Genomic DNA, 14,963 nt, shown 5'->3' on the forward strand with positions numbered 1-14,963 from the left:
AGCAATGTTAGTGAGAATACTGAGATACAGGCTACTAAATTAGATGGGATTGTGGTGGACAAAGAGGGGGTTTTAGCGATTTTGGAAGATCTGAAAATAGATAAGACCCCTGGGCCAGATGGGATTTATCCTGGGATTCTCTGGGAAACCAGGGAGGAGATTGCAGAGCCTTTGGTTTTGATTTTTATGTCATCATTGCTGACAGGAGTAGTGCCAGAAGACTGAAGGGTAGCAAATGTTGTTCCTTGTTCAAAAAGGGGAGTCGGGACAACCCTGGTAATTATAGGCCAGTGAGCCTCACTTCGGTTGTGGGTAAGGTATTGGAAAGGGTTATAAGAGATAGAATTTGTAATCATCTGGAAAGGAATCATTTGATTAGGGATAGTCAACACAGTTTTATGAGGGGTAGGTTGTGCCTAACTAACCTTATTGAGTTCTTCAAGAAGGTAACAAAACAGATGTTACCTGTAAAGCGGTTGATGTGGTCTATATGAACTTTAATAAGGCATTTCATAAGGTCCACACAGTAGGCTATTCCACAAAAAACGGAGTTTTGGGATTGAAGGTGATTTAGTGGTTTGGATCAGAAATTGGCTAGCTGAAATAAGACAGAAGTTGGTAGTTGATGGGAAATGTTCATCCTAGAGCTCCGTTACCAGTGGTGTGCTGCAAGGATCTGTTTTGGGGCCATTGCTGTTTGTCATTTTTATAAATGATCTGGATGTGGGCGTAGAAGGATGGGTTAGTAAATTTGCGGATGATATTAAGGTAGGCAGAATTGTGGATAGTGCCAAAGGATGTTGTGGGTTATAGAGGGCCATAGATAAGATGCAGAGCTGGGCTGAGAAGTGGTAGATATAGTTTAATGCGGAAAAGTGTGAGGTAGTTCACTTTGGTAGAAGTAACAGGAATGCAGAGTACTGGGCTAATGGTAAAATTCTTGGCAGTGTAGTTGAATAGAGAGATCTCGGTATCTAGTTGCCACCCACATTGCTGGGTTGTTAAGAAGGCATTAGGTGTGTTGCCATTTATTGGTAGGAGGATTGAGTTTTGGAGCACGAGATCATGCTTCAGCTGTACAAGACACTGGTAAGGCCGCACCTGGAGTATTGTGTACAGTTCTTGTCACCACATTACAGGAAGCATGTGGAAGCTTTGGAAAGGGTTCAGAGGTGATTTATTAGGAAATTGCCTGGTATGGAAGGAAGGTCTTACGAGGAAAGGCTGAGGGAACTGAAGCTGTTTTCACTGGAGAGAAGAAGGTTGAAAGGTGACTTAATCGAGACGTATAAGATAATCAGAGGGTTAGATAGGATGGACGGTGAGAGCCTTTTTCCTCAGATGGTGAAGGCTAACACAAGGGGATATAGCTTTAAATTGTGGGGTGATAGATTTAGGACAGATATCAGGGGTAGCTTCTTTATACAGAGAATAATAGGGGCATGGAACGGCCTGCCTGCAACAGTAGTAGACTCGCCGATGTTAAAGGCATTTAAATGGGCATTAGACATAGATGTGGATAATAATGGAACGGTGTAGGTTAGATGGGCATCAGATTAATATCACAGCTGGTGCGACATCAAGGGCCGAACGGCCTGTACTGCACTGTAACGTTCTATGTTCTATGACACAAAATTAGTCAGTTAGTTGATGGTGAAGAGGATGACTGCTAGTTACATGATGAGATCGTGTTGATTGAATGAGTGGAACAGTGGTAAATGGATTTCAATCTGGAGAAGTACAAGGTTTATGCATGTGGGGAAAAGCAAACAAAGCAAAAGAATACACAATAAACAGGAGGATATTAAGAGGGTTAGAGGGGGGTGAGAAATCTTGAAGTGCACATCCACAGGTCTCTGAAGGTAGCAGATAGGTAAATAAAGGTCATTAAATGAGCATATGGGATTCTTTCCTTCATTAGATAAAGTATTGAATACAAAAGATGTAATGCTGGAACTATATAAGATACTGGTTAAGCCATGGCTGAAAATTTGTGTACAATTCTGGTCATCACAATACAGGAAGGACATAATTGCTCTAGAGACACAACGGAGGACATTTACAGGAAAGTTACCAACGTTTAAAACTTGCAGTGTTGAGGAACGATTGGAGAGGCTGGGGTAGCTTTCCTTAGAACAGTGGAGGCGGAAGAGTGACCTAATTGAGATGTACAAATGAGGGGCTTGCGTAAGATAGATGGGGAAGACTAGTTTTTCCTAGTAGCAAGGTACATTACCAGGGGGCACTGATTTAAAATTATTAGTTGAAGAATTAGAGGAGGTGTGAAGGAAAAGCTTTTTCACCCAGAAGGTGGTTGGTGTCTGGAATTCAGTGCCCAGTTTGGCAGTAAAAGTGAAAACCTGTAGCTCATTTAAAAGGAACCAAATCTGCACCCCACAACATCACCCCAACCCCACCTCAAGGACTTCCCCTCACTCCCAGGATCCTTGTCATGCTTCCTGCATGGCGAACCCCCTGCCTACCAATTCCAGCAGCAGCATGATGAGGCCCCCAAGTGGTCATTACAATGAATTGCCCATGTACGGCCCTCAATTGGAAATGGAGTGGGAAGGTTGTCCATGGATCTTCATGCCACAGAGTTAATCAGGGTGGAGGTGGGAAGTTGGCAATCACCAGATTAAAGATTCTCCAACTACCAAACTTGACACGGGGGAGGGTATTAAATTCCACCTCTTTAGAAATGTGATATGATTTAGTATCATTTCAGAAGAAAACAGCTGCAAGCCTAACTACAGCAGGGTTACCGTGACATTGTAAAGTGATTTGAGAGGGAAATAATGACAGTAGACAAAAGACCAGGAAGAAGCAACATTTATGATCTGATAATTGTGAAGTTGTCAAAGCTCAGGAAGCAAGGATAGGCTATGTAATCAGCATTATTGTCTTTGTATTAGGGGAATCAAAATCATATATAAGATTCCGATTCCTGATCACGAAATAATGGTTCTCTTGGAATGAAATAAATGAAAAGTGTGCAGCCTATTAACATTCATTGCTTCAGAAACTACGCTTCCTGCTGGCTTAAAATTTTTTTTAAAACTGCACATAAATATCTAACAATTTCTGTAGTGTGCATTCCCCTTTCCCAGTGGCAGTTTAAATCTGGCATCAAGTCAAGGGATCTCCAAGTATTCAGCTGCAATGATGTCGCTTAGCAAGAGTAAGCAGCCAGTCAAGTCAAAATCTTCTCACTAACAACTAAGCAGGAAGTTAAAAGCACCAAATTGCTTTTCAAGTTTCAGACTGTGAGATAAAGGATGATTGGATTAACATAAAAGTTAAACTAAAGTTAAACAAACTTTATAAAAATGATTATTAAATCATTTGAAAAAAATGGTCAACTTCCGACATATAATATTAGCTTTTCCGAGCCAGTGAGTTTGTCAGTAATTATGAACTTTGTGCACTTTCAGCATTGAGTTACCCTTCAATCAACAATGGGTAATTTTTTTTCCAAGACCTAGTTCATTGATAATGAGAGTTTTCACCAGTTCAAAGATTTCCCATTGATAGCAATTAACAACACATCCTTTGGAAGAACATAGAATCATTGATAGCAACCTTTCTATATCTGCGTCATTCCATTTTCGCAGGCTCCAAACGTTTCTGTCAGTTTCATGGGGAGTAATTGGCAAATACGAACTGTTTTTACCCCGTGATCATGTTAAATATTGGATCTTAATTGGATCAAATGCCCAAACAAGCCTTTTTGTTTTACAATGAACAATCGCTATGTTCAAGACAACCAGAAATGCACAGTTTAGACAACATTCAAAGACACTTATTTCAAAAAGGATGTATTATTCTGATCATCTTATTAGATTACTTATTTGTGTACACAACAAGTATTGCAGATTTTATTGACTTAAGCATATTTACTGAGTCAAAAGTCACAATTGAAAATGTAGTCACTGGGAGTAACCAGCTTTAGACTAAAAATATACCCTTCCACTTGGTTATATGCAAAAGTTCTTGCATTCAGTCCAGGGATCCCAGCATAGTTAGTCAATTTCAAAAGGGACTTGGGCACAGTCAGTCAGCCACTTGAGGTGGTCAAGGTCAGGGGGTTCATACCATTCCATTCTGGAGAGGAGGCCACATAAATCCTGCAGACGCAGTGCAACCAATCATGGTAAATTAGTCAAGCATCTGCAGAGATCAGTCATGGGTCTGGTCAGTCAAGTCAGGCTGTCGTTTCATGTCATTGTGCCACAGTCAGTCCTGGGTTTAGAAGGAGCCACTACTGTGGTAGGGATATTGGGAAATTAAGTCTCTGGATTGAAAGCATCATGATGGGATACAGAGGGGAATAGCTGTGCAGGGAGGAAACTCAATGTATAAGGCAGGGAGATTAAAGTGGACATGGGCTACTGTGGGAAGGATTTTCACCGATGGTCACAAGCAACCCAGTTTTGATGGGTGCACAGTGTGGCATAATGGTTGGCATGACTAAGCTCTGGGGGGAGAAAGCAACACTCCCTTAGAGAGGGTTCTGAAACAGGATGAGGCTAAAGCCAGGCTACCTGAGTAGCTTGGTTCTTAAATATCAATATATTTACAAAAGTAAACTTGTATTTGCAATGAAGTGTCAGCTGTGCCACTAATGTGTCCTGAGAAGTATTCCTTTTTGGCTCCCCTCCCACTATGTGCACAGTGAAGGACAACTGCTGGCTTGAAGCCTTGGCCAGGTATAGAGCCGTGCTTTAAAAATGGCTTCAGTGCAAGAATTCTGGGAGATCGCAGCAGTGGCAAGTACTTCCACATGCACCAAGAGGGAACTTAGGATGAGCAGGGGGATATAGAGGAGTGGTTCGTACGTAATGAGGCAAGTTTCAGAGAATAACGTGAGAAATCTTGCTAAGGCTCACAGAAAGAAACCTTGGTGAAACTTGTCCAAAATTAACACTGAGCCGATTTCTGGTAAAATTCAGCTTTATACATTTTACGTAGAATATATTTAATCCCGCTTCTTTAAGAATAATTGTTTAATAAGTGTTCATCATAGAATCATAGAATCCCAACAGTGTGGAAACAGGCCATTTGGCCCAACAAATCCACACTGACCTTGCGAAGAGTATCACACGCAGACCCATTCACCTACCCTATTACTCTACATTTCCCCTGACTAATGCATCCAACCTATACATCTCTGAACACTATGAGCAATTTAGCATGGCCAATTCACCTAACCTGCACATCTTTGGACTGTGGGAGCACCTGGAGGAAACCCACGCAGACACGGGGCGAATGTACAAATTCCACACAGACAGTGGTCTGAGCCTGGAATCAAACCAGGGTCCTTGACAGCAGTGCTAATCACTGAGCCACCTAATACATAAATAGAACAACACAGCACCGCTTCTGGGTAATTTGGTACAATTCATTTCAACTGAAAACCAACATTTGAAGTGTATCACTCCCATTTGCTGTGCAATCCATTTGAATTATTTCATTTGATTGTAACAACAATAATAACTTTCATTTATGTAGCCCCTTTAAGATAATAAAATTTCCCAAGATGCATCATATGAACATTATAAAACAAAGTCTGCCACCGAGCTATCCTGAGGCGATATTAGATTAGATGACCAAAATTCTGGCCTAAGAAATGTGTTTTAAGGAGAGTTTTAAAGTAGAAAGTGAAGTAGAGTGAAAGAGAATAAATAAGGAAGATACGCTAAAGCTTGGGCTTGGGCATGCCACCGGTATTGGAATTATTAAAATGACCAGAATTAGAGGAATACAGATATTTTGCAGGGTTGTGGACTTGGAGGAGATTAGAGAGATAGGAAAGGGCTAAGTCATGGAAGAACTTGCAAATCAGAATGACAATTTTAAAGTAAACAAGTTGCTTGACTAGGAGCCGACATAGAGTTGATTGGGGAAAAAGGACAAGTTAAGACAAGGGCAGCAGTACATCGGATAACCTCAAGTTATGGAGAGGGAATTTGGGAGACCAGTCAGGAGCACACAGGAATGGTCATGACTACAGTAAGAAAAGCATGAATGATGGCTACTGTAGCAGAAGAGTTAGGACAGGGACTACGTCAAAGTTACAAAAATGGAAGGGTGCTTTGCTGATGTCTGGAAATGAAGTCAGAAGCTCAACACAAGGTCAAATGTGACACTAAATTTTACACAGACAGGCTTTTGTTTGCATGCTATTTTATTAGATTAGTTTTATGGTTTACCATTCCCCTCCATAACCCACCCCCACCCTTGATGGCTTTTATTCATTCATTTTCCCAATTTCTCAATTTTTTTGCCTAAGTCATGATGTTGATCTTATAAATTAATGCAGTTTCTGATAATCTTGAAGAAATTGTTCTTCTTGAAAAGTGAACCCAGATGATGAATGTTGATGGATCATTCAATCATAAGAGAGAATCTCAGACTAGTTCGAGCCCTTCCTCCATAATTGACACTTTCCAGTTAAGACCATACATTAGTGATCAGAAATGTCACTCCTATCATTTCCTTCTTTCATCCAGACATACTGAGGCCAGTCGTCCTACTTCAGCTCTACCAATAAACCAGCCAAACTCCACAAACCCAACATTAATCAGGGCTTGAACCTCATCTGTCTTGTTGGTACGGCATGGTACCAAAGTTCTGTGGTACATTTACCCACTTAGCCATCATAATTCATACACATATATTTTACATTGAGCTAATTGTGTGTTACCTTTCATGCTTAGCAACTTCTTTTTAATTGCCAGACATTGTATAATGTTTGATGGTTCCTAGCAGTAATAAATCATAACAACTATAATAACTTACAGCCATAGTAAGGTTTTGGTAGAGTCATAAGGATTCTGGAGCTCAGTAGACATGTTAGGTGTCATGGCCAGGAACTCAGCCTTCAGCAGAACTCTGTGCTTTTGTATTAACTCATTTCTGTAAAATCATATATAAAGTCCCTAATTGCTAACCACTGTGGTGGCTAAAATATAGTGAAGTGTAATGTTGCATCTACTTTAGATATATTAATTGTGAAAGTGTTGTATCTTAGAAAATCATTTCAAATGTTATTTCAGAATGAGCATGATGGTAAGTACAGTAGTTACTTGTGTAACTGCCTAGGAATTTATTTCCCACTTTCAAATGTATGTCTCTTTGTTTGAAATCAAACTATGTTGAGGTATAGTGTTTCTTTTTGCCTCTTATAGCTGGGCTGAAAGCCAGCCTTTGTACTTGGGAATGAATGTTCTCATTCTCAGCTGGCTACAAACGGCCTGTGCTGATTTTGAGGTTGTTGCAGTCCAATTTCTACTAGCATGAGGCTACACCACAAAATCTGCTCTTAACTGTGGAGAAACGGGCATGACATTGTCAGATTTAATCAGTTAAGCTGTACTTGGTTTCTGGAAGGACAGGGCATAAAGGGTAAACTGATACTTACTTTCTGGTTCAGTCCTTTCTTATGTTTTGAAGTATGGCTGGTATGACAAATAAAACATCACGCTGTTACTGTGAGAGGTAAGCTTTCAGCATCGTGATTATGACATATTGTTGACACATATGCCTTGAAATTATGAAATACAAACCCAAGATTAATTTTAATGGCTGCAGAGTCTGAAATGCTACAGTTTTGGTGTACTGATACATTTTATCATAAGTAAATCCTATGCTGGCAGTTTAGCCTCTTAGTTTTGGTGTCTAAACAATCACAAAACAACCTTAGGGTTTCCTGCTGGTACCATTGATAGAGTGAAAAATCTGTTCTATTCTGAGCATTGACATATCTTACAAAATGCAAGTCTCCAAAAAATGAAATTGAAATCATAGCAAACATTTTCAAATTTTTAAAAGATTTTATGATGGATTTTTAAAATCACTGTCAACCACTTATTAACTATTACTTTTTGAGAAGTTTTAACCAGAAAATCTGTTGGGAGAAAATGTGATCTTCTATTACTGTGCACTATGATAGAGCACAGGTAAAGAAAAATCAATAAAAATGCTGAGGAGTGACCATTATATGTTCTTACCAAACATCAGAACTTTAACATGTAACAGTAACTTGGTGAGATAGATAGATTTCTCACAAAATTCCCAACCATTGGATTCCTTTTGAATCTCAGAGACTGTCATTTTCAAGAGGAATCAAGATAGGAAAAATGGTGTGGTAAATCAGTTTGCAAAAACTGCCTTGTGAAACCTTCCATTGGCTGGTTTCAAAATAGCGTTGTTGAAAGCCGACAATCACGTGTCCTACATGCATATCTGTAGTGTTAGAAGAGATATCTGATTTAAAAATCATTGCCTTGATCAGTTAAAACTCTGTCCTTTTGTCATTAATACCATTCTTGAGTTCACATTTCAAAATGCTATTTTATTAATCCCAAGTTCCATACTTTTTGTCATTATTTTGAAATCTAATGTAACACAATCATATAATCTTTTGTCAATAGCCACTTTTTCCATTTTGGGTCTCAGCTACGTACTACACCAATACCAGACTTTTAGAAGGTAACCTAAATTCTCTTGATACTAATTCAGCCTCAAACCAAACAACAGGAAGTTCTTGAGAACAAAATTGAATGACTCTTTATTCATTTTTCCTCCCCCATAAAATAGCGTCTTATCTGAATGGAGTGGCTGGTATTCGGAAGTCACGATTTGAGAAAATTGTAGAAAAATATTTGTAACACAAATTGTTGTGGCACCAATGATTTATTAATAAACTTTTATGCTGTCTTATGTCATTGCTTCTTCAATGGACAGGTAAATCTAAGTCATGAAAAGTCAATATTAATTTGCTATTTAAAGATAAAAATATTTATAAGTTATTTACATGCAACTCTTTCACTGTCCTTAGGAAGAAAAAGAAGTGCATTCGATACTTACAAGGAGAAGCCAGGTGCTCCAGCCCAGTTTCTTCAGATGGAAGTGTGATGGACTGTCCTTCCCCTCCTTCTAATGCACTCCAACCTTCAGCAGAAACTTCAGCCACGCTTGCTAACTCTACAGACATAGCGCAACCAGCACAGCCAAATACAGTCTCTTTCTCTGCTCATTCCCAGCCTAACACAAATCTAACTGGACTTTCTATACCCTCTACACTGGACTCTCATCTATATAATAGTGCTTTACTGAACATCCCAAATCAGCATGCAATGACAAGATAATGGGCAACTTCAACCATGCTGACTAATTGAATAGTAGCATCCCAGCACTTGAGTGTGGAGATTCCATGATGCCTCTAACCAGGCCCAACCAGTGTAGTGTACATTCAAAGAACAAGCATTCTGAATTTTGACATCCTATCAAGACACACAACAAAATCTGATTCTGCTCTTTCAAAATTATCCAACGAGGAACATTGGACAATAGAAACAAGTTGTCATTTAAGCGTTCCTGTCAGTCTTTATCATGATTGTTCCATCTGTGATTGAGTTCAAAAACTATTGTAATAATCCAACAGTTTATTTATAGTCATTTAAACAAAAAAAAAACAGGCTATTTCATAGCACTTTTATCTGGGGCCCCTGTTTATCTTTGTATATACCAATATATATAAACACATTACTCCTTCACACTTTTCTGTGGCGGAGTATGCTGTTTCTTTTCTCCTCCTTTAGCAATGGAAGCAGTTTACATATTTGGAGCTTATAAATTCATCCAACCATGGAAATCTTTCAGTAGTTAGCACTGAAAGAAAAACTTCAGAATCTCACCCTGAAATCAAGAGCTGTCTAATTTGGTGTTTTCAGCACTAACTAGATCAGTTTAATAAGCATTAGTTTATATCAGTCCTATGAACCATAAAATCTTATGTAGCTGCAATTTGTCTAGGGAGCATTATTTCTTTATAGACAGGACTTATTAATAATTACCCTTTAAGGAAAGGTGAATATAGATGCTACTTTCTCCAAATGGTTTTGTTAGTCTAGGGTATGATCCCAGCTCCCATTTACACTCAGCAACAGGGTATATATTCCCTTCACTAAATATGATATTGAACAAGACAACAGGGAGATAACAAGCTTTGATATTATAGTGGACAAGACTGTACCTAATTTCTGCTGACCATTTTTGTAATGCCTAGACTAGAGATTGACAGCATCTAACTTGATTACTTTTTATATTTCTTAACATTTAGAAGTTTACTATTGAAATGTGATGCAACTTGATGGACCTACAAATGTTGTTTTTGTTTGAGCTTCTGGTTTCTAATTTTTATTGAAGTTCAGTAAATTAGGATTTTTTTGTTAATTATAAATTTTGGATGGATTACTTCCACAGCTACATACTGTCCCATTAAATTTGTAAATCTTTGCTGTGTGGTCATCAAATAAAAAATCTACAGTGAATGAAGCCTCAAGGTTTAAAATAGGAGGGTTAATAGAAGGGAGGTGACCCATCTCAGTAACTCAATGCCTATGATTGTTAATTAAATTTGGAACAGGGGCTGTGGAATTGTCCCAACCTGCTAAAATCCACCCAAGTGAAATTCAGATATATTAATTTGCATGATCATCAGCAACAGTGAATATCCAAGAGTTTATTCCTCCTTTCCCCAACATGCTGTGTGCCAAGGCTGGTACTGTTGAAGAGAAGCATGACATCAGAACCCTCCAGCCTTATCACCAGGGATGAACTGGCTCAGTTAGAAAATGGGAGATCTCATAGGGTTACATAATTGATGCTTTCCTCTCTCCGTGAAGAATCTTACATCATTTTAGGGGAGTCAGTTCTCCCCCATCTGTACCTACTCAGCTCAGAGGAATCTTTTGCTTTTCCTTCAATAACTCCTTCAGCTAATCAGCTGCACAAGAGAAGGGTACATCAAATTATATGGTAAAAATGTTATGTTGTTCTTAGATGAGGTTCTATTGGTAAAGAGAAGCATCGAGAAATAACAGTGTCATACTAATTCACAGGGGTTGCTTTCCTTAAGTTCAGATTACGGCATTATGTTGGAAAGGAGAGCTTTACCCTACAGCTTGCACCAAACAATAGGTATATGAAGTTAAATTATAGCACCACTGTGGAATTTGCTAGATCTCATTTAATGTAGCAGTCCTTATGGGAAAGCGAATGAGCTCCGGATTTGGACCCAAGCCTGACACTTGTCCAACTTCTCCCCCTTTCCACATGTTAAAGTTTATATATAAACTAAGTGAAGAGTAAAATGAGTCGATAAAGATATTTTTGTTTGAAGTGTAGCATATGAAAACATTTATTTTAAATAATAATTGCTTTCTATGTATATTACATTGGTTGATGGGTCTTTCCATTGTTAATAAAAGACTGCTTTGCAGGCAGTTAAAAACTAGCATTTATACTGTCAAACAGATAAATGAGGTCAATATTTGACCTGGATGTTACTTTTATGAAGCCCTGAAATGTTCAAACAATCGCATAGTTTTATTGTTATTATTTCATTTTCTTGCCTATTTGTATAAAAAATTCAAAAACAAAAAAAAATATAAATATGAAACTCGCTTTTGCTTTTCTGTGTGTGTATTTCAGGCTGTTGTAATATTTTTGAGTTATATTTTTAGGGGGAAATATAAAAGTAGAAATATAGACAGGGCTTTATAACAGTGTAATATTTCATATTTCTGATTGAATATTGTTTCACCCTCAGTGACAAGAGAGCAACAAAACCTTGTCAGCATCTTTTTATTCACACAAGATTTGTTTGCATTTTTGTAGAAAACTGCTTTCAGGGACATAGATGTATCCCCTTCAACAACATAATTACAGTTCAATCAAAATGCCAGTAACACATGGTCACATCCATGTTGATAATAACCAAAAATTGTAAGTAAGCAGAAAAGATTATTAAGTCATTGAAAACTGTACTATTTGCTGAAAAAAATAAAAAAAATATTTTGGTTGAAATTTGCAGCATGGATAGATTTCTTGTCTGATTTCCATGCTTCTTCATTCCTTCACATATGTTTTCATTTTTGTCAAACACCTTATGACAGAAATTTGAGAGGAATTCATAATGCCCAATTTATTACATAATAATGTACAACTCTTCCAAAGCAAACAAATTATCCCTAAACATAAATATTGGACCTTGATTGAAGATATTTCACATTTCATTGTCTTCTGGGCATCTCCATTTTCTAAGTTCATTCCCCTCTCCGATTCACTGGAGGTAACTTTTGCCTTCAGACTCTATCAAAGTCCTCTGGTGTTTGTGCACATTCACTTGTTGCATTTTCTACCAAGGTCAGCCATGATGCAGAAGATGGCCCCTGTATATAAGAGCTGCATTTAGTGCCATTTGTCAGTAGCCATTGTAGACAAAACTGCACTGATTCCAGAAATAAGACAATTACCAAACGAGAAGGTGGTACCAAAAATAACGTGTGTTGACCTCAGTCTAAGATGACTGTAAATGTCACTAGAATGTAAAAAATAAGAGCAGGAGTTGATTATGTAGCTGATCTGCTATTCAATGATGGGTGACTGTTACATCAACTTCCCTTTCTTCCCTAAACCTGGATTCCCCAATTACCCAGGAAGCTGTCAATTTCCATCTAGAATATCAACGTCACACTGTTCAGACAGAGACATTCTCAGCATAAAGAGGTAGGATACAAATTCACACCTACCACATTTTCATGTGGCAGGTTCATATTGTCCATCGATGAGTACACGTTTATTTGTACAGGCCCTGATATATTACATCTAATTCTAAGATTCAAAAAGTATCATTGAAGTAGGTATTCAATAATAAGTTACTACAGTGTTTCACTCTGTCATTTTGGCCAGAAAATATAATAGTTTTATTGAAGTTAACAATCCCAGAATTCTGCTGCACAAAGTATGTGAAGAGTCATGGCCTTGTGCAATGTTGGATCAAAATTTTGGTTGAGGAACTTATGTGAATTTAATTTGCCTTCATAAATTGATATGCTTTTGTTAACACTAGAGAGCAATCATACCACTTTAAGGCGTGGTATCAGTGTTAAAGCCTCTTGAGAAAGGACTTTCCTAAACTCCACATGAAACAAAAGGTGCATGAACCCAGCAAACATGGGCTAGGTCTATTTGCAAATCATTATCGTCGTGGCATTCTGTATTACTACCCAATGTGTATTCTCACATTCAGAGAAATTTTAATGTTAGTCATTATTCACCGAGTGACTAATTGATCCTTCCTATCACTATTTCTGAAATGTTTTTCCATTTGAATATGGAACATAGAACAACACAGCGCAGAACAGGCCCTTCAGATGTTGCACCAACCTGTGAACTAATCTAATCCCATCCCCCTACAATATTCCATCATCATCCATATGCTTATCCAAGGACTGTTTAAGCGCCCCTAATGTGGCCAAGTTAAGTACATTGGCAGGCAGGGCATTCCATACCCTTACCACTCTCTGAGTAAAGAACTTGCCTCTGACATCTGTCTTAAATCTATCACCCCTCAATTTGCAGCTATGCCCCCTCGTAGAAGCCAACATCATCATCCTAGGAAAAAGACTCTCACTGTCCACTCTATTTAATCAATGTCTCTGTTAAATCCCCTCTTAGCTTTCTTCTCTCCAATGAGAACAGACCCAACTCCCTTAGCATTTCCTCATAAGACCTTCTCTCCAGACCAGGCAACATTCTGGTAAATCTGCGCTGCACCTTTTCCAATCTTTCAGCATCCTTCCTGTAATGGACCAGAACTGTACACAATATTCCAAGTGCAGCCGCATTAGGGATTTGTAATGTTGCAGCATGACATCACGGCTCTGGAACTCAATCCCTCTACCAATAAAACCTAACACACCATATGCCTTCTTAACAGCACTATCAACCTGGGTGGCAACTTTTGGGGATCTATGTACATGGACACCAAGATCCCTCTGTACATTCATGTTACCAAGAATCTTTCCACTGACCCAGTATTCTGCCTTCCTGTTATTCTTCCCAAAGTGAATCACCTCACATTTATCTGCATTGAACTCCATTTGCAACCTCTCAGCCCAATTCTGCAGTTTATCTAAATCACCCGGATTTTCTGCAACATTTTTCCACACTGTCCACCACTCCACTGACTTTAGTATCATCTGCAAACTTACTAACCCATGCACATATGCCTGCATCCAAGTCATTTATAAAAATGACAAACAGCAGTGGTCCCAAAACAAATCCTTGTGGCATACCACTAGTAACCGGACTCCAGGCTGAATATTTTCCATCAACCACCACTATTAAACATAAAATTATTTTCATATGAATCATATTCTGTGTTCAGCCATTTTGATCACAGCATTTGTTTTCATTCGTGTTTGCTTTTGAAAGAGCATGTGTTAAATTGTCCTTACTGGCAATGTGAATGATTTTTAAATTGTACGGTTATAGCAGTAAACTACATAGGAACATTATATTCTTGTCACAGGACATATAAATAGCAATGTCTTTAGAGTTATTGGACATGTTGCATTGAAATTCTGTATAGCTAGGACCAGGATAAGTGCTTCTCCATGGTCAAATATTTCACATGGCAAGAAATCAATTTGCTAGAAAAATAACTGACTGCCCATTCAAACCACAACTTGTCTTTCTGCAATAGCACTGCACTAACACTGATGGTATTGGGATTAGCTGCCAATGTGAATGGGTTCTCATAACTTACTGTTGCTAAAAATAATGAGGTTGTTTGCGTAGCTTTCAGTTTGACAACTCTGACATTCTTTTGTCCATTAAATTTCTTACCTTTCTTCCAACTTATTTAAGAAGCCAGTACGTTACTGAAATTTTGAATGAACTTTCAATAAAATCTATTTATGACAATGTATTGCAAAATTTCACATTTTGGTTTAGGTATAAGAAAATCTAAGATAGCCTTTATACTTACTTTTCTAGGTGCTTCTTAACCTGGCTAAATAAAGTCACCTTCACATTAGCAAATTTAGTTTTAGCCAGATTTATGACCACATTGACTGTGTGTGATAGATTGAACAGCTCATTCAAATGTT

General features: G+C 38.2%; 1 protein-coding gene across 6 annotated transcripts in view; it reads left to right on the forward strand.

The window, feature by feature from the left end:
* Positions 1 to 11,874, forward strand: part of tcf7 (transcription factor 7) — a 225,435-nt gene extending 213,561 nt beyond the window's left edge. For 3 of the 6 annotated variants that reach the window (XM_043703434.1, XM_043703436.1, XM_043703438.1), the window contains one exon: positions 8,843 to 8,950. Coding sequence is in view for 3 of the 6 variants with exons in the window: in XM_043703431.1 (XP_043559366.1) it covers positions 8,843 to 9,152 (310 nt within the window). In the remaining 3 variants the exon portion in view is untranslated. Of the gene's footprint in view, positions 1 to 8,842 lie in introns of all 6 variants that reach the window. The other 3 variants (XM_043703431.1, XM_043703432.1, XM_043703435.1) reach the window with 2 other exon arrangements.
* Positions 11,875 to 14,963: the final 3,089 nt, after the last annotated feature.

Source organism: Chiloscyllium plagiosum, chromosome 14 (genome assembly GCF_004010195.1).
Source record: "Chiloscyllium plagiosum isolate BGI_BamShark_2017 chromosome 14, ASM401019v2, whole genome shotgun sequence".
Classification (NCBI taxonomy): Eukaryota; Metazoa; Chordata; class Chondrichthyes; order Orectolobiformes; family Hemiscylliidae; genus Chiloscyllium; species Chiloscyllium plagiosum.